General features: G+C 46.2%; 1 protein-coding gene across 2 annotated transcripts in view; it reads left to right on the forward strand.

Moving 5' to 3' along the window:
• Positions 1-960: 960 nt before the first annotated feature.
• The window catches only part of LOC147629012 (LYR family of Fe/S cluster biogenesis protein), a 41660-nt gene continuing 15426 nt past the window's right edge, over positions 961-27194 (forward strand). Inside the window, exon 1 of one of the 2 annotated variants that reach the window (XM_086812215.1) lies at positions 961-1243. In XM_086812215.1, the coding sequence (XP_086668341.1) occupies positions 1129-1243 (115 nt within the window). In that variant the 5' untranslated portion in view covers positions 961-1128. The remainder of the gene's footprint in view (positions 1244-27194) is intronic. The other variant, XM_086812216.1, reaches the window with a different exon arrangement.

A 27194-nucleotide genomic window follows, 5' to 3' on the forward strand; every position in this document is an offset into this window, starting at 1 on the left:
TGAGCCTTGGGGAGCCGCTACTCATCGAAGAAATTGTAGGGGAGGCCCAGGTGAGTCACTCTACCCCTTTAGAATAGTTGTGATGCCCAATAGTCCAAAAATAGAAGGTAGGGATTTCACGTGTTTCCACTAAAAGTGTAAGATTTTCCCATTTGTCATGAGGGTGGAGAGAATCTGGAACTCAAGTCAACCTACTGAGTCTATTTGAGGCATGATGTGACTCGGCAAAGTATAGGGGTAGGCACATATAAGCCATGGAAATCAATCACTGTAAGGAGGAGTGTAGAAAATTATTGTGATGAACGGTCTTGTATTTGAGGGGGAGTGCTATTATTTGTGTACACATGTGATGGTCTCAAAGCTCATAAATCAAAGGTTATTTTGTTGGATTTTATGAAATTAAAAGGTAGATTGCCTTTCAATCGTCGCCCACCTTTGTGCGACATCCTGTCTCCCACCTCCGTTTGTTCAAATCCGTATGTTTTGAAGTGGTTGATAGGGGAAAGCCGGATCGCCTTCATCTATTGCATGGGCTCCATGTAGCGAGAGTTGTATGGATGGTGTGCATGCATCTTTTGGCAATAAAGCACCCTTTATGTGGACTGCCACTGCTCATTTGTGTGTTTTACGCAAGGCGGCATCCATCGAGACGATGTCCACAGGACATATAGGCAGGTGGGTGGGAAGTGAATGTTCCTAGGTGTATGCACAATGTGCCTCCAGAGTGTCCGCCCCTACAAAGCTGCATGGCATCTTCCTTGTGCGGCACTCCACAACCTCTAGGTCAAGAAGGCCTAACAGCAGCATCCAATGTGGAAGCGCTTAAAGGCAGCCTTCGCCTTAGGGCTATGGAGCCCTTTGGAGCCTTCAAATTTCACCACTAGGCCTCTAGTTTTTTTATAGAGAAGCTGCCTTTGAGATATATCAATTTTCAAATAGTCATATCAAGCGCCCAGCTTGGGCACTTTTTGGGGACAAAAAAAGCGTCCCTTCGTCTGAACAGGTTCCCCTGGTTGATCAGTAGCTGTAGGGATTTTAGTACCAGCTTGTGACAAGAGAGCCGCTTCTACCAAGCTGAACTCCTTGCGATCTCTACGTGTCTTTGACAACAATCCTGTATGAAGCATCATGGCTTCCAGCAAGGTTTCTTTGGAGCTGCAGTCCTTTGTGTTGCGATCGCATGCCCTTAGGCTTTACCGCTCTGCACTCCGCACAGCTCGTCGGGCTCCTCAACATGCTCTAGGTAATTTAAAAATGCGATACACATACAGGAATAGGGTTTAACATAACTCTGTCTGTATATATGTGTGAGAGAGAGAGAGAGAGAGAGAGAGAGAGAGAGAGAGAGATTTTATTAACGTTTTCCAAAAGGCCTAAACGGACTATTAGACTAACACAATACATACGAACTCTAAATCATAAAACATGGATAGGGAAAAAAGTCATTTCTGTCTAGAGCCCTGCATGTACAACGATGCAGGTAGGTACTATTATAGATGGATGACGATGATGACTATGACAATGTTATCGTCCACGGGAGGCTGCATATGATCTATGGGAACGATACAAGCGTAGCATTTCTGTTATGGATGGATTGAGAACAAGAGCGGTAATACTTACAAAAAAAGAAAACCTAGAGTAACATCAATTAACTGGTGGACAGCTGTGACGAAAAGAAGCTGGACCTTCTCCTCTCATGGGCCTTCGACATCGACACTTTGCCCACCTGTTGTCGATCCCCGGTGGAGATCCTCACCCTCATTCACTGCCCTCTTTCCATCTACCTGCCGCAATTCAACATCTTCCTATGCAACCCAATCTCCACCACCTTCTCCACCATCCTCGCCCGCATCAACACCTCGAGGCAGCCTACCCTGGCTACCCTCCGCTTCTTTGATGAATCAATCAGATTGATGGACCCAACCACTTTCTTGAATTGACCTCTGCCCTTGAGCAAAACCGTCCAATCAAAAGAAATTTACTCTTTTCTGCCCTGGCAGATATGCAAACCCTCATTCGGCGAGGCGTCAAGTCAGCCTGCTGCCAGTTGCGGCACATGGCCAACACCAAGACCACCTCGGGGGCATCCTCCGACTGTACCAAATAGCCTTCCAATACCTTAAGCACGCCCTCGTGTCACATGCACAGATGTGGACATACTGAGAATCATGATCTTTTTAGGGCATTAACTAGCTATTTTATGAGATTTTTGATGTTGTGCTGTCCTTGGACCTGGTCGACAGAAGCTGGGTAGGTGTAGGGATAATTTCAAAAGCCTATAAATAGCAAGGGTCACTTCAGTCTTTAGTTATTTGATCCCTCGTAGGTGGGACATGTTATAGGCATAAATGTTACCTTTTGGAGGCCATGATTGGCTAGGATCTATGTACATCTTGATACATATATACAGGAAACACTGTTTTCAGTAACATCTCTCTCTCTTCTCTATGGTCATCTTTGTGTTTTTGCATAGTTCTTAATACATGCGGTTCTTCGGCATGTTACATGGGTATCGGAGCATGGTGGAAGTCCTAGAAGTGCTGAATTGGTGCAAATTTGGAAAATGCACAGTACAAAGGTGACTGTTTTTTGGTCCAGACTGGAAAACGCAGCCAAGTGGTTCTTTAAATCAGGTATGCCGAGGGTGCTAGAATGAGGGCAGCCATGGGGTATAGAGCCACCAGGTGGGTATCATGGGGTATGGAGCCCCGAGATGCTCAGCTCAGCAGCCATGGTACAAGGATAAGGGGAGGAACAAGGGGTTGCAGGCTTCCAAGAAGGGATATAGCTTTCAGCCCAAGAAAGGTACAAGTTTCCAGCCCAAGGAGAGGACAGGAAGAACATGTGCACATTTCTCAACGCAAAATAGAGCATTAGAGACTGGTGCAATCCAAGGTTTTCAAGACAAGATCCAAGTGGTCAAAGAGCGCCTCAAGTTTTGGAAGCAGGATGCTGATGTGGAGCCCACATGGAGTAAAGGGATGATGTGAGTCATCCAAGATTAGTTGGATTCCCATCATCAAGCTTAGTAGGAGGAGATGTGACATGCATAGATGTGGACATACTTTACTCTCTATATTAGCCAGGATTAGGATCTTTTTAGGGCATTGACTAGCTATTTTATGGGATTCTCGATGTGCTGCTATCCAGGGACATGTAGGTGTTGGGATAATTTCAAGCCTATAAATAGCAAGGGTCACTTCGGTCCCGAGTTATGTGATCCCTCATAGCATCTCTCTCTCTCTCTCTCTCTCTCTCTCTCTCTCCCCCTCTTTATGTTTGCGTTTTTCCATAGTTCTTAGTGCAGGTAGTTGTTCCGCATGTTACACCTCGCCATTGGAGTGGCTATAAACCCAGCGAGGTGTGCTATGACAGATTCCACCACGTATCCAAGTGTCACGTGCATCCCGCACTTGGATGCCCCACAGACATATCTGAACAAGAAGGTGTAGGATGTGGAGTGGAAAATGGTCCCATGTGAGCCTAGTCCAGGCCGAGTCAGCCAGGGTTCCACTCTACGCATTCGAGGTTAGTTGTGCATTGCATTGTCCTGCACATGAAGCAATGCTAGTCCGTACTATGAGTCTCCCTCTGGAATGATGTCAGGTGATCTGAGTATCTGGTTCCTCCAACCTAGGGGCAGAGACTCCTAAAACTATGAGGTACCACAACTGTGAGATAATGGTTGAAGGCAACAAGCGGAAGCAGAGGAGAGACTTGGAGTAGCTAGCCAATGATCCAACACTTTAGCAAAAATGATGAATGAATTATATGGCACAAAGGCCTGCCAGTATATACATCATGATGAGGCTGGTCGGCTAGCATAAAAGCTCTTGACTGAGGACAAAGTCCACGACTAGGAAAAATGCCTAATAGAAGGTGGGAAAAATGCCCAAAAATATCAAATAAATATGTCGAATAAAAGGGGGCATAAAAGGATCAAATCTGGAGATGATCATCCTCTTAGCTCCGGCATGGTGGTCCGACTCTCATACTGGGTAAAGAGCTGATCAATAGTATCTTGAGGAAGAGGTTTGGTGAAGAGAGCAGCTAGGTTGGGACAATACTGTAGAGAAATGATGCTGTTAGCGACCAACTCACGAAAAAAGTGAAAATGAACCTCAATGTGCTTGGTCCTGCCATGAAAAGATGAAGTACGTGCCAATGCCAAGACACTCTGGCTGTCTGTCAGAATGCGAATGGGAGAGTCCGAAAGAACATCAAGATTATGCTCAGTAGTAGCATAGGTAAACTCGACCAAAGGGATGTATCTCTCTCAATTATATGGTTGCCTAGAGCCATATGTGCAAAGCATAACCTCCAAAACTTGATTCCACTCTCTCCGTCTCCCCATTGGATTGTGGATGATTTGAAAAACACAAGTCCGTTGAATCTCCGGATGACCTACTGTAGGAGTGTTGCGACAATCATAAGAGATCTCTCTCCTAATCTTAGCACAATCTGGCACACTGACTCTATCAGCTTGGGACAACAAGTTAACAACTAGTTTCGAGTAAAGGTACTGACGAGCTTCCACCCTATTAGGTGGAATGATCCTTGAGTCTTGGTTTAAATCAATGGAGTTCCCCGCTTGGACCTACTGCCAATAGCGAATGAAATGCCCATTGACCCGATATAGCCCTCTCAAGGAATCATATAAGTCAACACAAAACTAGGTGAAAGATTCACCCTCCCAATCCTAGCAATTCCATCCAAACTACTCTTCTGATTTTCTTGTCAAGTCTTCGTAAACTCTGTCTACCTTAGGGTAACTATCCCCCATAAGGATAGGACATAACAAAATTAGAAAATATAGTCTCACTTAGGAACTTGACATATGCTGCAAATCCTAGCATCCCATACCACTAGGATACACACCATGCAAAATTTTCTTGAGACTTTTAAAGGCGACTCAGGGTGATCAATCCTTTCCCAACTAAGTCTTGGTGCACTACACCTCCACCCCATGTCATGGTCCACCCTACAAGTAAACCATTGTCAGGTGCACGCCCGTGCCATGGCTAATCTTCAGCATGAACTGGTTTAATCCTTGATTAGTGCAGCAGTTAGGACAAGCATTTAGGTCACCTTCAGTAGCAGAAGCATCAGAACCATCATCTTCATCATCATCGTAAGCATCATCAGATTCAGCAACATAATCATCATCATCAACACATGGAGGTGAAGAGACTCTGTCGGCTGGCTGTAGACAAGCTGTTGGCAGCCAGCAGAGGACCTAACAGCAGGCGGCTGAGTGCCCAGCTACTGGCTGACAGTAGGGGTGATAAAAGCGCAGCATTTCTATATATTAAAAGGGGTTTTTTCCCAGCAGTGTCGGCCGACAGATGGATGCTGGCCAACCAGCACTCCACACACATATATAAACATATATCATAATTCAGCATAGGGCATTCAGTTCATAAATCACTCATTCATTCATAGCATCCAGTAGACTCATGTAGAAGGGGTCTAGGTCACCCCTATGGGCCCTACATCATGTACAAGCATTAAATTACCTTTTTGTACCATATTAATACAAGAAAACCCTGGCACTCAATCTCTCTCTTCTTCTCTCTCCTCTGTCTTATCTCATTAATTAGCATCAATGTTCTTAATCAAGCTGAGTGCTGTGGATCAGTACAACAAGGCTTCCGCGCATGCAACAACCATTGGAAGAAACAGTGCAATTTCACACGTCCACACATTAGACAACTCTCATCCTAATGGAGCTCCCATAGGAAAATATACCGTGCGATCTGTCCCAATCTTGAGATATTTTGACTACTGTCAGGCAATCTCGTCCTCCCCTAGCTGACTCATCTTGTAAGATGCAATACTCACAGGCTGCAACCCTAGGATCCAATAAATCCTATGATCAACCAACCTTCCAGCTAGAAGACCACAACTAACTCAGCAGAGAAATCATCTACGAAACATTGCACTAATGCTTCCGAAATCAATGTCCCCCAAACATCCAACTTAACCATTATAAACCACAATTAAGATTAGATGAAAGGATACCAACACAGTGAAACACTTCATAACAAATATACATTGTATTACAAAGTCTTGCTGAGTTACAAAGGACAAAACACGACCCTTCCAATCTACATGGACGTGAATAGATATCAATAATCGGGACACACATCTGTCCCTGATTTCTCCATGTCCCACCTGCTAGGTTCACATGATACACGTGATCACTTTGGTGTGTCTTCACTCCTAGCTTTTGCACAAGTTTAGCATTAACAAAGTTGTGATTGCAACGTGGGTCAAAAAAGATGTGCATAGTCTTCCCTAACACCGACATACGTATCAAGTTGTTAGGACCAAAGATTGCCATGCAGAAAACACATTCCATGCAAGCACTCTGAACAATAGTATCCACGGAAGAAATGCGAGGGTTACCTAATACTTCGGTCAAATGAGCTGCCTTGGTCTTTGCCTTTGGACAACTCGCCTTCATATGGCCCTTCTGACCACAAGAGAAACACTTGCCCTCCTTAATGTTCTGAAGGGTCTACTAATGCTTCAGCCTTCTAATCCTTCTTTGGATTGGGTTCACCCGAAGACCGGGTTTGGTTCTACGGAGCCTTCTCAGACTTAAACTTTCGTTTACGCCTGGAAGCTTGCTCATTTTATGTGGTTTGAGGTTCCTGAGAGACGTTCTTCTGAGTCTGGCCGGACATCGTCTCCTCATAAATCCTAGCATGCCAGATGACATCCTCCTATGATTGTTCGGTTCCTAGAGCCTGTGTTCCCGTGCCAACACACGACCCACACAACGTTGTCTGTGCCGCTTGGAATGCAACTCTTTGAATCTCTGTAAGTACACGTCGAAAGATAGGTTCTTCATGTCTAAGTCCGTAACTTGGCCGCCAATGAGGTGGTAGCTCAAGTGGTGAAGTGTTTGTCTTGGGATTGGGAGGTCTTGGGTTCAAACCCCCACTAGGCGCTCCCTCGGCGGCATCGCCTACAGGCGGTGAAAAAATGGTAACTATGGGAGGATCTTGGGCCTAAGGCCAGTTGGAAAAAAGAGGGGGAAGGGGGGTGGGAGGGTCCGTAAACTTGGCCACAATGTCGAACTCATTCTCCAACTGGAGGAACTCATCTTGAAACACTGGCTTGAACTCTGCCCAAGTACCAGGTTTATTCTTGAGTTTGCTCCACTATGTCATGGCTTTCTCCCTCTGAAGACCTTGAACCATTTGAATCTTCCGAGCTTTTGGGGGAATGGGTGGAACCCAAAGTGTACGTTCTAGCGGTTGAGCCAAGAGTCAACCACCTCGTGGGTTCTTTCCTTTTTCAGACGCAAAAGCCTTGGATGCGAAAGGAGGAGCTACTGCTACCAGTCCCAGAGGAGCCGTTGCACCAATCACTGCCCGTTGAAGTACGCCACCTGACCCTGCAAAAGCTGGATCTCTTCCCAGAACTCTGCCAGGAGTTGTGCCATTTGCTCCTCGAAGTAAGCTTTCTCAACCCCTTTTACAGGTGTTCCCCCGATGATCTTCCTCATGGTCGAAAACCTCATCAACAAAGTGGAGTTGTGCTGCCATGGTAAAGGGTGAAATAGAAAGAAAGGAAGAAGATACCTATGCGACTGATTCTGAACATTCAGAAAAGCTGGGGAAAAAACATTCGTTTCACGCAAGAAAGTGGAGAAAATCATGCAAAACAAAGTGACCCTCCTGCACTCCACGCACGAGAGATGAAGAGCCGACTGAGAATCCTCGGGCTGCCTTCAGTCAATTTTGTCACGCGTTGAGTACAAGGGAGTTGAGGCCTCCTCTTTTATGGGCAAAAAAAACTCCCAAGTGCATTTCCCTCCCCAAAAAAAGCCTTTTTATAACTGTGAGCCCCCCTCCCACCCCCCCCCCTCCGCTCCCTCCCTCTTTTCCTCTTTCGCTGGTGTTTTATAAAAACAGCCCCATGCTTTAAAAAAAAAATAATAACAAAAAATAGCATAGCTTTTTTTTAAATAAAAAAGAACGTCTTCCTATGGATGGCTTAAAATCTGTTTTTTTCAAGCAGCCACCATCCACCTCTGCTCTCTCTCTCTCTCTCTCTCTCTCTCTGCCCGTCACCTGTCCATATCTGTGCCAGCCTGCCTGCTGGCCTGTATGGCCTGCTGCAGGCTCTGTATTGTCTGTTCCAGGCACTGTACAGCCTGCTATAGGGCCTGTACAGCCCTTTTGCACAACACCTGCTGGCTGTACACTTGTGCAACATCTGCTGTCTCCTGTTGGCACCCCAATTCAGAGCACAAACCAGCACCTAGACAGTTGCCTGCTGCCCTCATGGAACCTGTACATGATCGCCCTTCTCTGCATGCCTGGCTGCAAGCCCTACTGCCCATGCTAGTTGACTGCAAACACCATGGAAAAAACGCAGACACTAACTGCAGTGCTGACAATTCAGAGAGAACCTAGGGTTTCTTTTAAAAAACAGGGATTTCCCGGGGCAATTTCCACTTGCACGCATGCATACAAATCTCCCCTTTCTCCCCCTTCTCTCAGAATCCACAAAAATCTTATCTTGCCAACAAAACCTAAAAAAGCACTACTTCTTGCAGATTCAAATACAGATATGGTGACCAAGAGATACCTAGCTTAGGCGACCTTGAAAAACACGACGACATGCAAACCTTGCTTTTTCCCACCTTCACGATTAGGTTAGCTCTGATACCAACTGTAAGTGTCACATGCGGAAGCTCTGGGAGTCTTCTTTTAGCCCTAAACACCTTCCTAGAACATGCTGATGCAAAACTCAAGTAGAAGATGGAGAGAAGACAGAGAGAGATAGCTGAGTTTCAGTGTATTCATAGTGTACAAAAAGGAAGTACAATCTTGCTAGCCATAGGCTGCCCCATCAAAAGGTTGAAACACCTAGTCTATGACTCAGCTCACAAAGGAACTGAATGAATCTAATGAATCTTGGGTGAGCCTATTTATAGGTTTTGAGACTCCCTTGTAGGCTGGCCAACTGCTGTTGGCCTGTAGAAAAATACACTGAATGTGCAATATGCTGTCGACCAGCCACTTGGACCTCCAGTACCCTGTCGGCCAGATCCTACATCAACAATATGCCTCTCATCCACTGCTCATGCCGTAAAAGTCCTTTGCATCTGTTGCCCTTCAGTGTAAGATTCCTCCCCAGCCTCTCAAAATGTCCAGCATCTTCTCCTGTAATCAATCTCTCTTCAGAAATATAAAAGACTTGTTTCTAACTGTTTTAACTTAGAGAGAGAAAATATTCTAAAGAGAGAATATTCAGATTTTTAATATTTTTGGATAGAAAATTCTCTCATCTTATTAAAATAAGTTCCCCTGAAACAGAAATTCAAAAAAGAACTTTCCAATGTGCAATTGGAAATGGGTACAAAGGACCTTAGCCTAAGGGTCTAGATTTTCAGAAATTTTTGGATTATGGTCCAATTAAGGTTCCTATGGGCCAATAACATCAATCCATGTGTAGGGAGGAGATAAATCCAATTTGTAAAAGAAGATACCCAAAAATGAGTAAATGCTCACATAAGATGAAGAGTTGAAAATGTACAAGGTTTATTAGTAAAAAAACTATGAGCAATATTAAAAATATGAGATATTTTGGGTATCCAAAAATGAGTAAATGCTCACATAAGATGAAGAGTTGAAAATGTGCAAGGTTTATTAGTAAAAAAACTATGAGCAATATTAAAAATATGAGATATTTTGGGTATAATGATTCCATTTTGACACATATGTAAGGAAGGGGAGTTCTTTAAAGGAGGTGCATATTTCACATAAGATGAAGAGTTGAAAATATACAAGGTTTATTAGTAAAAAACTATGAGCAATATTAAAAATATGAGATATTTTGAGTATAATGATTCCATTTTGACACATATGTAAGGAAGAGGAGTTCTTTAAAGGAGGTGTATATTTCACATGCTTGAATGAGTTTTAAACTCATAAAAATTGAGATATTTCATCTCTCCTCTCTCCTCTCTCCTCTCTCCTCTTTCAAGTCTAGTTCCAAAAAGTTAGCTTAACTGACCTAAAAATGGTCAAATATTGACCAAACTGATTTAGAAAATTCTAGAATCAGTTTGTTTGGTTAGGAGCTCAATTTTTCCTATAAATAGAAGCCTCCCCCTTGTTGAAAAATATATAGTGTTTATGCATCGTTACTCTACTCTACCTAAGCCAAGAACTGTGAATTCATTAATAATTCACTAGTTTTTGGAGCTTCCCTCTTTCTTCAATCCCCATTGGTGGCTCCATCAACATACTTAACTAATTGATTGGTTGGGGCCTCTACCGTGAACAAAGAATCAAGCAATTTGTAAGGTAATTAGTGAATTTTGATCATTTTCTATAATTTCTTAATGTTTCTCTCTTCTCAACCCCTCTCAAGCTTGAGATCCTTGTCTCCCCATGGACTTCCCAACTTGTCATCCTTCCCTTTCTGGCAACCTTTTCACTGAAAACCGTGCCCAGTCTCCAAATCTACTCCAAATCTGATGAAGATATGTGCATCTGTTGCACTTTGTCTCCTTGCCTTCTTGCCCTATCCTTGAACGCTTTCTTTGGTCTTCTTTTCCTGAGTATCGAGTCTGGCACACTCACTCCACCCCTTGGAGGATCATCCTCCCTTGGAACCGTTTTGCTGAAAGCCTTTCCTGGAATGCCTCAAGTGGCATCCGACTCACAGGGCTGCCATTCCTCTTGGGTCTTGTGGAACACCACCAATCAACCTCTTGGGAACTTCTTCCAAGTCTTGTGTTACTCTCCTTGGGCTGTGCACCTTCATCTAGGACACCATCGGTGTTTAGCCTTGCTGAGCCTGATGCTGATACAATTTTGCCTGGTCACCACACCACGAAAAGATCAAGACGCGGGCGATGGTTTTATCCATGCGCAATGCAGTAGGGGTGGGTTAGACATGCGTAGCAACAATATCTCAGAACCAGCCTAAAGCTCTGATACCAATGTCACATGTGGAAGCTTTGGGAGTCTTCTTTCAATCCTAAACACCTTCTTGGAACATGTTGATGCAAAATGAAAGCAGAAGATGGAGAGAAAAGAGAGATAGCTGAGTTTCAGTATATTCATAGTGAACAAAAAGGAAGTACAAACTGGCTAGCCATAGGCTGCCTCATCAAAAGGCTAGTCTAAGACCTAGTCTATGACTCAGCTCACAAAGGAGCTGAATGAATCTAATGAATCTTGGCTGAGCCTATTTATAGGTTTCCGGACTCTGGGGACAGCTTAAGGATCAGCCCGCTTTGTTCATGTTTGATGATTGCGCAACTGAGAACTTCATATCTACAGAGATGGCAGTTGCTTTGGGTATTGAAGTAGAGGACATGGGTCCTCAAATTGAAGCAGGGGCTGTCTTTGTTGGTAGAGAAGTGCAGGTCATGCCTATTTTTAGCAAGTTGCACATACACATTCAAGGCTATGTGGATCATGAGGATTTTCTTGTGGCACCTTTGAATGGCTGTGATGTATTGCTTGGAAAGCCTTGGCATACACGTATTGATCCGTGCAAGGATTACAAGACCAATAGGATAGCCTTCATGCATAAAGGCCGAGATCATGTAATTAATGCAGGTGAAGAGGGTGATACCATTCTCCTTGTATCTCATGTACAAATTAAGAAAGTAATGAAAAAGAGTGTTTTTGCGTACTTGATTTTTGTACGGGATCATGTTGAGGAATATAACGTACATGTAAACACTCTTTAGTAATGATAGGCTGAAATTCTTGCAAGAGTACAATGATTGTTTTGCTGATGAGCTACCAAATGAGTTACCACCCGTACGACCGAAAGATCATCGCATTGATCTTGTACCGGATAGCTCACCACCTAATAGGCCAGCCTATCATGTAAGTGCATCCCAAAAAGAAGAGATCATGAGGCTGATAAATGAGCTTCTTAAGGAGGGTTTGGTTCAACCAAGCTCTTCCCCATATTGTTTGCCTGTCCTCTTGGTTGAAAAGAAGGATGGATCATTTCGTATGTGTGTGGATTATAGAGCTTTGAATAAGCTTACCATCAAGAATCGGTTTCCGATTCCACGCATAGACCACATCCTTGACAAGTTGGATGGATCGGCATGCTTTAGCCGAATTGATCTCAAGAGTGGGTATCATCAAGTGCGTGTAGTGGTTGAGGATGTACATAAAACTACTTTCAGGGCAGCATTTGGGCTTTATGAGTATCTTGTTATGCATGTTGGTCTTATGAATGCCCCGGCTACATTCAATAGAATGATGGATTGCATATTCCGTGGGTACAAGAAATTTACAAGTGTCTTCTTTGATGACATCCTAGTCTTCTCGAAGACCGAAGAAGAGCATCGAGCTCATTTGGCTATTGTTTTTGAAGAACTCCGTAAGTATAAAATCTTCATAAATGCAAAGAAGAGTGAGTTCTTCTTGTCAGAGATACATTATCTTGGGCATATTGTGTCCAAAGATGGAGTGCGGATGGATCCTGCAAAGATTGATGCAATTCGGAATTGGTGTGAATTGAGTGGCTTATGAGAGCCGTAGATTGCATGATGCAGAGCTATCTCTTGGCATTTATGAGAAAGAGCTCTTGGCTATAATTTACGCACTTACTGTATGGAAACATTACCTTCTTGGGACTGATTTCACTGTGAAAACAGATCACCAGAGTTTGAGGTATTTTCTTACCCAAACTAAATTGTCAGAGAAGCATACGAGGATGGCCAATTTCCTCTCTATGTTTCATTTTCAGATTTTGCACACCCAGGAAAGAAGAGTGTAGGGGCGAATGCATTGTCACGAAGGCCGTATGTAGCAGCTATCTTGGTTGCCTCTCATGGGGACTTGTTTGCCATGCGTGATTTGTATCATACGGATGCTAATTTTGCCACTATTTGGGCTGATTTGATGGCTGGTCATGCACATGCCTCTTATGTGATCAAAGAGGGTTATCTTATGAAAGATAATTGCCTGTGTGGTGTCTAACATGAGGCAAAAGGTTTTGGATGAGTGTCATGCTCCTCCATATACTGGTCATAGAGGCATAATGCCTACTACGCACATGATTGAGCGGTATTTCTTTTGGCGAGGTATGCGGAAGGACATAGAGGCACATGTATGTGCATGTATCACCTGTCAAAAGGTGAAATTTGATAGGCAAAAGGCACGAGGTTTGCTTCAACCATTGCCTATTCCCATGCAGCCATGAAAAAGTATTACAATGGATTTCATTATGGACTTGCCACGGACCCAACTGGGTAATGATGCAATTTCGATAATTGTGGACAGGTTTAGCAAGCAAGCTCACTTCTTGCCAGTCAAAAAGACCATCAAAGCTGAGCATATGGTTAAAATATATCTTACACAAGTGTTCAAGCGTCATGGAATGCCGAAGTCCATTGTTGGGGTTAAGAGATCCCAAGACTACAGGTCTCTTTTGGTGGGCCTCATTTGATAACATGGGCAAATGGTAGGGAACATGGGCACTTGAGAGGATAGTGTGAGTTGCAAGTCTATACCGACAACCACTTGTTTGCAATAATGTATTCATATGCATTGGTATAGAAATCTAGTCAGAAATGGCCATGACACTATGTACTTGATTCTCCCAAGATCAATATACTTTATTAGAGGGAGGGGCCGACTGTTCCAGCTCATTGTGTGTCATTGTGTGTCTCTTGTCAATTCAGCAAATTACTTCTTGTATTGAGCATGTGTCCATCAAATCTTAGTGTATTTAAGTGTATTGATTAGCATTGTGTTCAACCAAGTTACAGGACGCCAGGGCTGACTGGCATGAACTCATGGGAGTAGAACCTTAGCCCCTGGGCTGAAGGGAGGTTTGCGAATGCAAACCTACAAACCTACGGTTGGGTGGTGAGATTGCATGCATCCCATTTATTTGGTTTCTCTAATCTTGTTTATGCATGTGTATTAGGTGATCCTTGGAAGGAGTCCCTTATTGTCATGTGCATGGCATGCACATGCTAATCCTAGGGTTGTTTCCTAAAGGGCAGCAAATAAAAAAGACTTTTAGGACATGAGCAAGGGCTGTGGGAATCCCAAGAGGCATATTGTTGATGGAGGATTTGGCCGACAGGGTACTGGAGGTCCATGTGGCTGGTTGGCGGTTGGTTAGCAAGCAGATTGCATATTCAATGTATTTTTCTATTGGCCGAAAGTAGTCGGCCAGCCTACAGGGAGCTTTACATATAACTTTGTCTTTGATATCATGTGGTGTTGCCCTGCACATCTAGGACCTTATGTACATTAGGCTTTGATGCATTTGCATTCATGCTTCTTGTTTGGGCATGCATTTGCAATATACTTAGTGCTACCACAAGTAAAGCATTTCCCCTCGCTCATATATTGCTTTTTTTGCTCTGGAGTGAGACCATAGTCTCTCACTTTGAAGGGACGCTTCTTGGTAGTGTTATTTTCAACATTTGGACCATTTATATCTTGGTTTCGGTCCTTTTTAGATGGCTGTCCATTATTTTGTAGGTTTTGGACAGTCCTCTCTTTGCCTTGAAATGAGAGTTTAGCTTTATTGGATCGACTCAATTTGAGTTCCAATTGCTCGGTGGCAGTGGCAACTGCGATTAGTTGGTGTAAGGTGTGACCAGGATACATCTGTAGTGCCGCTTTGTACACGGGTTGCAATCCCGATTCAAACCTTCTCTTTCTTTTTGCTTCGGTGACATGCATAAATGGAGACACCTCCAAAAGCACTTTCCAAAACTTTTGTACATATGCATTCACTGTTTTTCTTTCTTCACCCAATCCCACTTCATTGTTATCTCATTCAATGCATTGGGAGGCAAGAATTGAACATAGAACCTCTCCTTGAACTTTTCCCATGATCTAACAGGATTCAATGAGAGCTTTTTCGTGAGTCACCAATGGACAGTAGTGCCTTTCATGAACATGCTTACATGCCGGATCATGGATTTCTGAGTGAAATCCTCATCACTGAAAGCAATATCAAACAAGGCAATAAAAGCAAGTGTCTTTGATGCATCATATTCCCCATGATATGCGTCAAACTTCCCAGATTTGTCTTTGGCTTTGAAGTCACGAGACTATGATGCATGTGCCTGATCTCAACATGTTTTCCCCCATGTTTATCCATTGGGACAGTCCCTGTGAGACTGGCATCATTTTAGAAGAAAATGGTGTTGCATAAGGCATAGATACATGTGCCCTGTAATAAGCATGTGGCATGGCTGGTCCCTTAACATGCATTGGTGCATTTTCAGCCATAGCTTCTCCCTCACGAGCACACTCGAAGGCATGAGTGTCATGAGAGATACGCGGAATACCCGCACACTTGAAGGCATGAGTGTCATGAGAGATACGCGGAATACCTGCACCAACAGAAAATTGCAGCCCATGTTGCATGTGTTGTGCATGCACATTTTCAACCGACAATGGCATTTTGATATACATTTTGACCACTGTCATAAACATTGTGTCCTATACGGGCTATATAAGGTACTCCTACATGGTGTGAAGTCGCTGATTGTTCTTGTCCCATAGTATGGAGATTCACCCTCTTAGACATAAGTTCTTGTTCGGGCACGTGTGGGGATTCCAAGACATGTGGGATGGTTGCCTTTTTTGCATAGGCATCCTTGGTACGAGCCAAGTATGCACGTGTTGCATCCCTCGGTTGTATGTGCAACTCTTGAGCAATCATTGCCATTACGTGATCCATATAAGATTCAGCTTTCTTGGCTTTCAAAGGGTCATGTACCAATGGATCCTCGCGGCAGTAGAGATTCAATTCCTCTTGTTGTGCATGGAGGAGAGCCTGCATACGAGTAAGTTCAGCCCTCAAGACTATAGACTCTTTTTCCTGCATCTTCTCTTTGCCATGGGACGCCTATCCCACATATTCATGTTCCCTATTGTGCACCACATGAGTTTGCTCATCCTATAAAGCATTGGAGGCATGCATTTCATTGTCCCCACCTCCTTTTTTTTTTTTGGAGAATTCATTAGCTATAAAAAAAACGCCGGCTGGGCTAAAAAAACTCTCCTGCTCATAAGAAGGCAGAGCAGAGATCCAATCAAGGCAGCTAGGGAGACTCTCCCTAGGTGCAGAATAGTACAAATATCAGTACAAAATTCAAATAACTGAGAGGCTATATCATACAATAGGAGGGGGGGAAATCCAAACAGGTGGCCTGTAGTGCCAGCGGGGTACCCGCGTGTAGGGTGAAGGGGCAAGTGGTGTGAAAGGCCTGGCGTCGCAAGATCGCCGCATCCAAGTCGCCCCGGATGTGGTCATACTGTCCTCGCAGGGTGTGAATCAACTCCTGCCAAATCCCCCGAACAGTCTCTGCTGGTGGCTCTAGTCTCCCCTCAAAGGCCCTGAAGCACCGGGCTCTCCAGGTGAACCATATGGCGAGGCTGCTGAGGAGCTCCCATCGTAGATCCCTCTCCTGTGTCCAGCTGGCGGACGAGAAATCCGGTGAAGGAACAAGGCGAGGCTGGCCCCTAATGAATCTGATGGCCTGGCTGTCCTGCTCTGTCTCGTATCCCAGAGCAGGCCCTGATGAAGTCGACCAAGCAGCGGCACCCTGTGTATACATGCCCTCTGGAGAGAGGGGGGCCAAAATGCGCAGCATCCTCAGCCAAATCTGCTGCGCCTGTGGACAGTCCCATAGGCAGTGTCTCTGTGTCTCCAATGGGTGGCCGCATCGGACGCAGGCCGCCGGGAGACCACTGTAGACAAGCCAGGTGCCAACTGCAGAGCCCCTGTGGGCAACCAGCCATTGGAAAGTCGAGATCTTGCGTGCCTGTCGGCTAGCCCAGAGCCTGGTCCAAAAATCCTCCAAGAACTCCTGTGAGAGTCCTTGTAGCCGCCAATGCTCCGATGCAGCTGGAGAGACCATCCTCCTCGCAGACAAAATATGCCTCCCCAACCGAACAGTGTATTGGAAAAAGGTGATCTCTGTGGCCTCGGGGGACGCATAAGGGTCATGCCACTCGTACTCGCCAAGGTCCCACTGGAGCCGGGCCAAGGGGCGCGCAGCATATGCCCAAATGCGCCAATCAGAGTCCACATCTGCAGGGTCTGGATCAATATGCCACTTCCGGGAAGTGGCGGCCACTACCCGTATCCTCTGAAAGATGCACTCTGCAACCAAAAGCGACTCGGCCTCCACTCTCTGAAGTCTGCCCTCATCCTGGATCTCATAGTAGAGGCATCTACCATCCTCAGTGCAAGCTCTAACAGCAATCAGGATCTCCAACTGTGTAAAGGCTCCCATCCACCGTGGGGCCACTAACTCGAAAGGCATGAACCACTCCTCAGTGAGTGCCTCCTGAATGTCATCCCTCATAATCAGCCCCCCTCTGGAGTGACTGAGCCTCTCCACCTGGATCTCCTCTGGGAGACTGCAGAAGGCCTGCCAGTCTCCAAAACTGCGTGCTGGGTGTCACGACCCCGTGTTTTTCTCTGGACAGTATGCAGGTGTGCACGGGGACATGGTGGACAGTGTGAATGGCATCAGATTGGAGTTAAAAAGAAAGCCCATGTGTGGACAACCCGAAGTGTGAAGGGGGCAAAGAGACTTTAATTAAAAAGGTTTTATAACCTTTGGTGGCCAAAAATTAAAGTTAATAAGGTTTTAAAACCTTGGGAGGCCCCTAGGTAATTTTTAGAGGCTACCCTACTTTTGGGGGAGGGGCACGCCTCTTTCTCTCTCTTGCTTTTTGGGAGAGGTGGTGCAAGTTTCATGCGTGGAGGAGAGGAGAGCTTGGTCGACTGGTTGCTGCTGGTGATTGGCTGCGCACAGAACTGCCCCATCAGACAGGCCGTACAGTACTGGCCGTACAGACCTAAGGACTGCAGGCCGTACAGAGCAGGTGACAGCTGTGGATGCAGGCGGCGCTGACGACCAGAGTGCAGACGGTTGGCAATTGCAGATTCAGGCGGCGCAGGCAGGTACAATCGATAGTTGCAGGTACAATCCACGTGGCAGCTGTACGACTGCAGGTACAGGTGTACGGACATGTACAGCTGGTTGCCATGCGTGTGCTTTTTGGCTCGTGGAAACAGGTCTGCAGGCAGCGCTGGACAGAACAGTGCATGCTTTTCTCCACGCACAAGGGGAAACTGTAGGCGGCTGCTGGACAGAACGGAAAGCGCTTTTCTCCACACGCCTTTGGAAGGCTGGTCGGGAAGTTTACAGTCGGGCTGTGCTGCAGAGTGCAGAGGCGCAACCTAGTACTTGTTTACACATGCTTTTAGGGGATTAAAGTCGGCTGCTGTGCTGCACTACAGGGCAGAGACCCAGGCCTACTTCTCTCTCTGTTTCTTTGGCCGATGCAGGATTGGTTGGTTGCTGTGTGGCTGAGTATACAGGCCCGTTGGGGACTGTTTCGGGACTGTTTATGGGCTGTTTTTGTTTGGCTGCAAATTCAGCTATGTACTTGGGTTTCTGGCTGCAAGTACAGGTCACTTGGTTATGTTTCTTGGCATGGGAGTGATGCAAGCTCGCATGGCTGCATGCTCTGCTGTCAGATACATGCTCATAGCCTCAGCAAAGAAAAGAAAACGAAATGGGGCGAGAGGGCACCCCTGACGGACTGATCTGGTCAACTCAAAACTCGGCCCCCATCCTCCTGCTATTAGCACCTGGCTACGAGCTGTGGAATATAGAGCCGCCACTCCTCGAATCCAGACTGGCTCAAAACCCAGGCGAAGCATAGTGCCCTCTAAGAAACCCTAATCGACTCTATCGTATGCCTTCTCTAAGAAACCCCAATCGACTCTATCGTATGCCTTCTCAAAATCGAGAAGCATCATGACAAGAAGGAGAAAGTGCAGGAAATACAGCCCAAAATTCCTCATGAAGGAGGCGCCTTCTTCTAGAGAGAGAGAGAGGGAAGAGTGAGGTGGTGAGTTGTCCACTGTAGGTGGCAGGCAGGTGCTTTGTGGAGCAAGCTAGAAAGGACACATGGTTGGTTACTCCCTTTGTACAAAGGGGATAAGGTTTGGGCGGTGGACATTGGGTTTTGTCCACCTCAGGACATCAGTGTGTGTGAACACTGGGCTGGTCATAATTTTATAAGTGAGTTTTGGTCGCCCAAAACTTAATGAAGTGTGGACACACTCACTTATAAATTAGTGCTAATTCCTAAGGCTAGGTTTATGACCAATACTTACTACTTGTCACATGCCACATAACCATGTCAGCAGACAGTTTCACACGCACGGTTTGCGGGCAGGCGTCCCCTTACCTTGAACTACACATTGGTTAAGCAAGCATGAAAACAACATGCAATTTCAATTGCAAGCAAGCACATAAAGATGCTATGCAATGCAGCATTGGTATGGACAATCCCCGTTCATGAGACTACAGCAAAATAGACGTGCTCCAGGCAAGTACATGAGGTATCAGACCCAATGGAACATCAATCCACCAGGCATTTCCGGGCATGTACACAGAGGCACAAGTCCCAACAGAAAGCCAAGTCCACAGTATCACATGAGTGGCATCAATCTTGGCATATACAACTGCCATGGATACTAGTCTAATGTACATACATGATAAGAAAGCATGGGTGGACCAATTGGGTGGCCAAATGGTGACACGTCCCATACCACCAGTGCTTGCTCATAGGGACTCTTGGCAAGACTAACCGTGATCCGCCATGTCCATGGCAGGAGTAAGCCTCTTGGTCTGGTCCAGACTACAACGAATCAATAATAACCCAAGACTCACTTATATAGTGCATATTGCTACTGTAAATAACAGTCTAGTTATAAATAGCCAATAAACTTGGATTTATTAAATGTGAACCTTTGACACCTGAATCCGCTTGCTTTCGGCCTTTCTAACCTTTGACTCCTGAATCCGCTTGCTTTCGGCCTTTCTAACCCTGTTGGATTATGTTGAAATGTCAACCTTAACATGAGCTGACACTCACGAGGCGCCTGCATGACCGTTCGACATTTACATCACTGGCGGGTTTGGTAGCTGGCACCATAGAAGCTAAAGTACGTGTATTTTATTTAAAGTATTGTATGTCACATTTTTTTGAATAAAAAACGTCTTTATGATATAATACGTGAGCCTTTGTAGTCCTTAAAAAAATTTTGATTGATAAGGTTGGATGCATGTCGTGTGGCTACCAGCTGGGAGTTCGTGTGGCCTTTGTCTTCTCTGCGCACAAGCGAGCTCTCTCTCTCTCTCTCCGATTCCAACCTCAATGAGGTGGAGAACAAACTACACCGGCACATCATGGCCCTCGAAGTACGGGTCACGGACCTTGAACAAGAGAACACAGCACTCAAGGAGGAGGTGAGTGCATTGAAAGTGGAACTGGTAGCCGTCAAGATCACCGAGAAGGAAGAGGGGGAGATCAATGAGAACACTCTCACGGCCATCAAAGAAGAGATCTCCAAGGAGATCACAAAAAAGGACATGGAGGGAAAACTCGAAGCCAAGCAGTCAGGATGGGTTGAGGTGGTGAAGAAGAACATCCGCAAAGAAGTGAGGGAGGAGACTCAAAGGGAAAATCATTCACACCACCATTGAGGAGGAGAAGATGAGGCATGCCTGCCGCCTCAACATTCGAGTCACAGGTATAGCCGAGACACCCAACTCCACTCCCGAGAAAGATGGACATCTTCTATGCATGAAGCTAGGCTACAGGGAAGAGGACCCTCTCCCCTTCACCAAAGCATGGAGAGCCGGGAAAGACTCAACACGCAAGCGAGCCCTCATCCTACAGTTTGCAGGAGAGACGGAGAGGGTCACCTTCATGAGGAAGAGGGTCATACTACGAGGCTTAGAGGGAGCTCCTATTTTCTTGGATGATGATCTCACGAGGATGCAGCTAGAGCATAGGAGAGCTTGCATGCCACGAGTCTTACACGTGAGGAGAGAAGGCAAGAAGGCCTTCTATCGAGATGGTCGGGTCATCATTGATGGCCGGCCCATGGATTAGCGGTTTGGGGCCTATGGGACACAGACCAGGCCACTGACAGAGATACACATGGCAGTATGGAACTGTAATGGTTCACTATGGGTGCAGCCTGGACGACTAGAGCATGTTATGGTGGGGAGAGACATCATACTTCTGACACAGACACATCAGAGCCCAGAGAGAGGGCTACCTCGAGTAGAGGGATTCCAGTGGGAGTCAGCACACAGGAGGACCACACGCCAGGGTACCTCGAGAGGGTCGGGGGGAGTAGCAGTTCTATTCAGACGGGAGCTACAGGGGAGACTGAGAGTGGTAGCACAGGATCTAGAGGCCAGATACATGTGGATCAGCTTACAGCTCTCACAGGACAGGGTTATATACATAGCCCTATGTTACTTTCCTCCATCAGGATCCTCCTATGTCAGTACAGAGGACATGCCACAGGAGGAGGAGACAGGAGCCTTGCCATACACTTGTCTATCAGAGGAGATTATGCATTATTCTACACTAGGGGAAGTATTTCTTACGGGTGACTTCAATGCCCACACACAGAGCAGATAGTGTGAGGTGTATGACTATGATGACATGGAGATCCTCCACCCTGTGGATCCAGAGGAGATAGGGGCTAGTCAGGCATCAGAGAACACTGGACCAGACAGAGGACATTATGGGGACCACTTACTAGAGTTGGGAGCCAGGCATCGTCTAGTTATTTATAATGGGATGCTACAGTGGCCGGGATCAGGAGGGCTGACATGCTTCCCACATGGGGGTCATGCACGGACCGGAGGCACGGTGGTGGACTACATTATGGGGTCTTTGGACGCATCACAGCTTGTCACCTCATTCTCCATCCCACCTCGTCCTATTGGGGCAGATCATACATACTTGGCATTTTCACTAGCCGGATCACCAATATCACCATCCTCCCACTACCATCTACTTCACACATGACATGGCAGACATATACACTGGCAGAGTAGAGGATGGGCTCCTACTCATGGATCCCCTGGCACCTATGGATACCATTACAGCCCAGCTGGCATCACTCCTACACACGGTTGCATTACAGAGCTTCCCACATCGTGTCCACTCAAGAGAGCCTGCGAGATCTGGGACTATGCCCCAGAACAGATGGTATGATGACGAGTGCAGAGCCCTATACTCACGGCTCCGCATACAAAGAGCCTTGGGAGCCATCACAGAGCAGGAGTCGAGGAGAGAGATGAGGAGACTTACTCGCCGCAAAAGGCGGGCCTTCGCAGAGATACAGGAGCTAGAGATCTTCCATTTCTTCATGAGTAGAGATAGCCCTATCTCATGGCGGCACTGCAGAGAGCCCCGGACACCCATTGCAGACCCACAGACATGGCACACATATGTAGAGGGCCTATACCACGCCCCACAGCAGCCACCTATACCTCAGCCACAGGAGCCTCGACCTACCACAGCTAGCTTCTTTACCCACTCGATGGTAAAGGAAGCTATCCGCCGCCTACAGCATGGACGGGCCGCCGACCATATGGGCCTACAGGGTGAGCATCTCATATATGCAGTAGATTCTTTGGCTCCTTTTCTTGCACACGTGTTTAACAGGGCACTAGCAGAGGGTTTGCCTGCGGAGTGGACGATGCACACCATTGTGCCGATCCACAAAACAGGGGATATGCTCGATCCGAGCAACTACAGGATGGTTATGGTTGGCCACGTGTTGGCCAAACTCTATGGTGCAGTGTTGGAGCAAGAGCTTAGCTTATATGCTGAGCGAGCAGGTTTACGCTCATCAGGGCAGGTAGGCTTCAGGAGAGCCGTCTCTACCACTGACCATGTATTCACTTATATGCTGAGCGAGCAGGTTTACGCTCATCAGGGCAGGTAGGCTTCAGGAGAGCCGTCTCTACCACTGACCATGTATTCACTTTGAGATGTATGATTGATCAGGCCAGAGTGAGGAAGAGAAAGCTCTATTGCTGCTTTGTGGATTTCCGCAAGGCATTTGACACAGTACCACGAGAGAGGCTCTTTCAACGCCTGCAGTCTCTTGGCATACCAGCAGATATGACATGGGGCATGCATTATATCGAGTCAGATGCCCAGGAGGTATGTCCGAGACTATTGCTAGCACCATTGGTGTGAAGCAAGGATGCCCACTTTCCCCCACGCTATTTGGGTCATACATTGATGAGGTGGCTGACTTCATTACACGGGGAGGCGGAGATGGAGTTGATCTAGTAGGTACCTCAGTACATATTATGCTTTATGCTGATGATATTGTATTAGTGTCTGAGTCTCCAGGAGGTCTACAGCAGCATCTACATGCACTCGATGATTTCTGCACACAGAGGGGTCTTACTGTGAACCTTGGGAAAACCAAGGTTATGGTCTTTCATACATCGAGACAGGGCAGGAGTCAGCTGACATTCACTCTCGTAGGACGCCAGGTGGAGGTGGTGACATCATACGTGTACCTAGGGGTTACCTTCTCTGCAGCAGCCACGCGCTTCACCATGGGTTCAACAGCCAGAGCTAGATTGACACGGGGATATGCAGCATTGGCTAGGCTAGAGAGACAGTGCCACCAGGCACATTTTCAGGAGCCCCGGACGAAGGGGTGGCTATTTGACACATTAGTCACACTGGCACTGATGTATGGAGCAGCGGTATGGGCGCCAGGACTTGCTACCCATTGGTGGACACAGATAGAGAGACCACAGGCCCTCATGATGACACGCATGATACGCAGCAAACCGTCAGTACCTCATGACATTATCCGAGCAGAGTTTGCTGTGCCTCTTATGATGGTAGAGGTCACACGTTGGTTCTCATAGCATGGCCTAGACATGGATCATCTACCACCATTCCAGTATGACAGGGATGCACCACATATCTGTCTCTCTCATAGTGAGAGGAACAGAGTATTGAGACAGGACCTATGGCAGCTCTATACACGAGAGACATGGATATCGCCTACACAGCCTCTTCCACCGAAGATGCTATACTACAAAGATCACTTCATGAGTATCACTGATGATGGATTTATAGAGAGGCCTAGATACATGGAGGGCTTTTTACCACACGGCTCGCGAGTAGCTATTGGTCAGCTTAGAGTCTCATCACATCGACTGGAGATCGAGACTGGCAGAACAGCACGGATCCCCCGAGAGGAGAGGCTATGCAGATTGTGCAGAGAGGAGGTGGAGAGTGAGGAGCATTATGTATGCAGATGCAGAGCATATACAGCCATCAGAGAGAGATATCCTATTTTATTCAGAGAGCCACATTCCCTACGCCAAATCTTTGAGGCAACAGACCAGCGCATACTGGGGAGATTTATTCTAGACATACAGCGTCACAGAGAGACATCATTATAGGCTCAGACAGCTCCAGAGGGGGGACGACAGACGCAGATTACTACATTTTTTCAGAGATCCATCCCACTCCTAGCCCCTACATAGCAGGGAATTACTCTCCAGAGAGCAGAGACACTCAGAGCCCGCAGGAGATAGAGGACACCTGGCTTTCGGACACCACGCCTATACCAGAGAGAGATGACAGAGATCAAAGCGCAGTTTCACAGAGAGAGTGCGGAGCGACTGGCTCGCTTCTTCAGAGTAGACCCAGGCATGTTCTTTAGGGAGCTGTGGACACCCCCTTCATTGATGTATACCATTCTATACCCCCAGTATGTCACAGGATGGAGCTAGCTAGGTTGCATATCATGATTGTATACTCCATGCATATAGCTTTGCATTCTCCTAGTAGTAGAGCTCCATCACCTCCCCCACTCATTGTACTTATTGCACACCCAGATTCAGCTTTTTAGTTCAGTACTTTTTCATTTTGTTGGGATGACAGAGGATACCCCACATAGGTACACTGATTTGTCTCATAGGCCGAGTTCGGTCTTTTGGAAGACGCTAATAAAATCTTTCTTTCTTTCTTTCTTTCTCTCTCTCTCCCCGCGTCTCTCTCTCTCTCTCTCTCTCTCTCTCTCTCTCTTGCCGTCTCTCTCTCTCAACTTTCAAGCCTCTTGAGTCTTCCAACTTCCAAGCCTCTAGGCCTCTAGGCTCTCTCTCTCTCTCTCTCTCTCTCTCTCTCTCTCTCTCTCGCTTTGTTCGCCACCCACCCTCGCTTCACTCTCCGCCTCCTCTCCCACTGTTCGCCCGTCACCTCCCTTTCCCGCCTCCTGCCCATTTCGCCCGTCGCTTCATCTCCTTCTCCCTTTCCCACCAACCCCTGTTCCCGCATTCGCTCCCTGCTCTGTGTGCCGCCGCCGTCGCCCCGTCTCTGTTCATGCTGCTCTGCTCGCGCTGCGCACCATGGCTGTGCTGCGCCTAGCGTTGCCCTGTCCACGCTGTGCTGTGTCTATTCGTACCCACCAGCCCTGCTTGCCCTGCCCTACTGTGCTGCGCCTGGCGTTGCTGTGCTCGCACTGTGCTGGCCTGCTTGGGCTGCCCGCTTCACTGTTTGCTCTCTCTCTCTCTCTCTTCGCCGCCCATTGACTGCGCCTTCTGATCGCTGATCGCTTAGGCAAAAATATAGTGTAAATTGGAGGATGCAATCGAATGCTCAAATCAAATGGATTTTAAAAAAGGAATGATATAGCATGAAATAGCAACTCCCCGATGTCAGGTTTGAACCCTCAATGGTAGGGTTTAGTGCACTTAATTAGCATTAAGTTACCGTTAATAACAGATAACAAAAAACTGAGAAATGCTTGATGCTTGCGAGCCAATGGATAGAATGCTTCAAGATTTGATGTGTGCACTTCTCATAGACCCAATTGATGGCCCCTAAGAAGGTTTGCTCCACTCCAAGTACACGCAACAAATTCACTTTTTTTCTCCAAACGGGCTGCGCTATTTGTAGGCATGGGTTGGCAACGGAATGCTTCAAATTAGTTGACGCTCTTTGATATGAAGTAAGCCTACGACCTTTGCAAGAGGCCTATGTAAATGGTTTGAAGTAGAAGGCTTCAAAGAGGGAGATCTCAGCTTACAGAAATTATTTGGGACTAAAGGTAAATTCTAAACTCACTTTGAAAATCAAGTTCTTTGGTTTGGATGTCACATTTCTCTACTCACCGGAACTACATGAAGAGTTTGATGCAACAACTTCCATCAGTTGGAGGAGGATTCCATTGTTGTTCTACTCAAGAGTGTACCTAATGAGCTGCAGGACTGGTTTCTAGCTACAAAAATCTGCCTAACCCAACCTTTGAAGGAGTTGTTGCTACCCACTTGGCAGAGGAAAGGAAGATTAAGGGAAAGGCAACACATGTACCAGAACAAGCATACCTATCTAGAGGTTACTACAAGGGGCCATCATCAAAAGCAAAGGGTAAAATGAAGTGCAACCATTGTGGCAAGAACAATCACTTGGAGAAGGATTGGTACTTCAAAAAGAAAGCACAAACTTAAGCCAACTTTGCAGCTGAAGAAGAGAAAGGTGAGAAGGCCTTTGGCTCAGCAAAAGAGGCTAACCTAGCCCATGATGATTGGGCATTCTAATCACCAAAGGCCGTTAGGCTACCTCCACTTCCTACCTTTTGTAAAACATCACACAAGCTAAAATATTGGAAATCTATGTAAAACAAAATAGGTTAAATCCATATATACTAGAGAGATGGATATCACTTGAGGGGAAGACTCTTGGGAAAAATCAAGTGACACCCATCTTAGGGGGAGCCAATTAAATGCCCATGGTGTAAAGCCCAAAACCTTAGAAATGAAAGCCTTGTAATAATGAGTCTTTTTTTTTCCAATTCAGGGTGTTGGTGAGGTGATCCTCACAACAGCAGATGTTGTAGACTTATGTCTTCCAGATGTATTGTATGTGCTTGGGATTAAGAAGAACTTGCTTTTCATCTCCTCTTTTTGCTAAAAGAGGATATGCAGTAAACTTTGAGGACAACTGATGCACAATCAAAGACCTAGTCACATCCGATACATTGTACCATGGGTTATATCAGCTTGACAGGTTTGACAGGAGAGAGCATGATGCTCATGTGATTACCACTGTTACACCTGCCATGCAAGAGGCATAATTGTGGCATACCAGGTTTGGGCATGTGATTTATGGCAGTCTGATACTATTGCAAAGGCATCAAATGGTGCAGGACATGCCTCATGTAGAACTGCCACCAAAACATGTATGTGAAGGGTACATATTGGGTAAGATGCACAAAAATGTATTCCCAAAAGATGGATCAACAAGGGCTGTCCGAAAATTACAGCTTGTGCACAGTGATGTGTG

The sequence above is a fragment of the Cibotium barometz genome, chromosome 18 (genome assembly GCF_041138505.1).
Source record: "Cibotium barometz isolate CiBa-2024 chromosome 18, ASM4113850v1, whole genome shotgun sequence".
Lineage (NCBI taxonomy): Eukaryota > Viridiplantae > Streptophyta > Polypodiopsida > Cyatheales > Cibotiaceae > Cibotium > Cibotium barometz.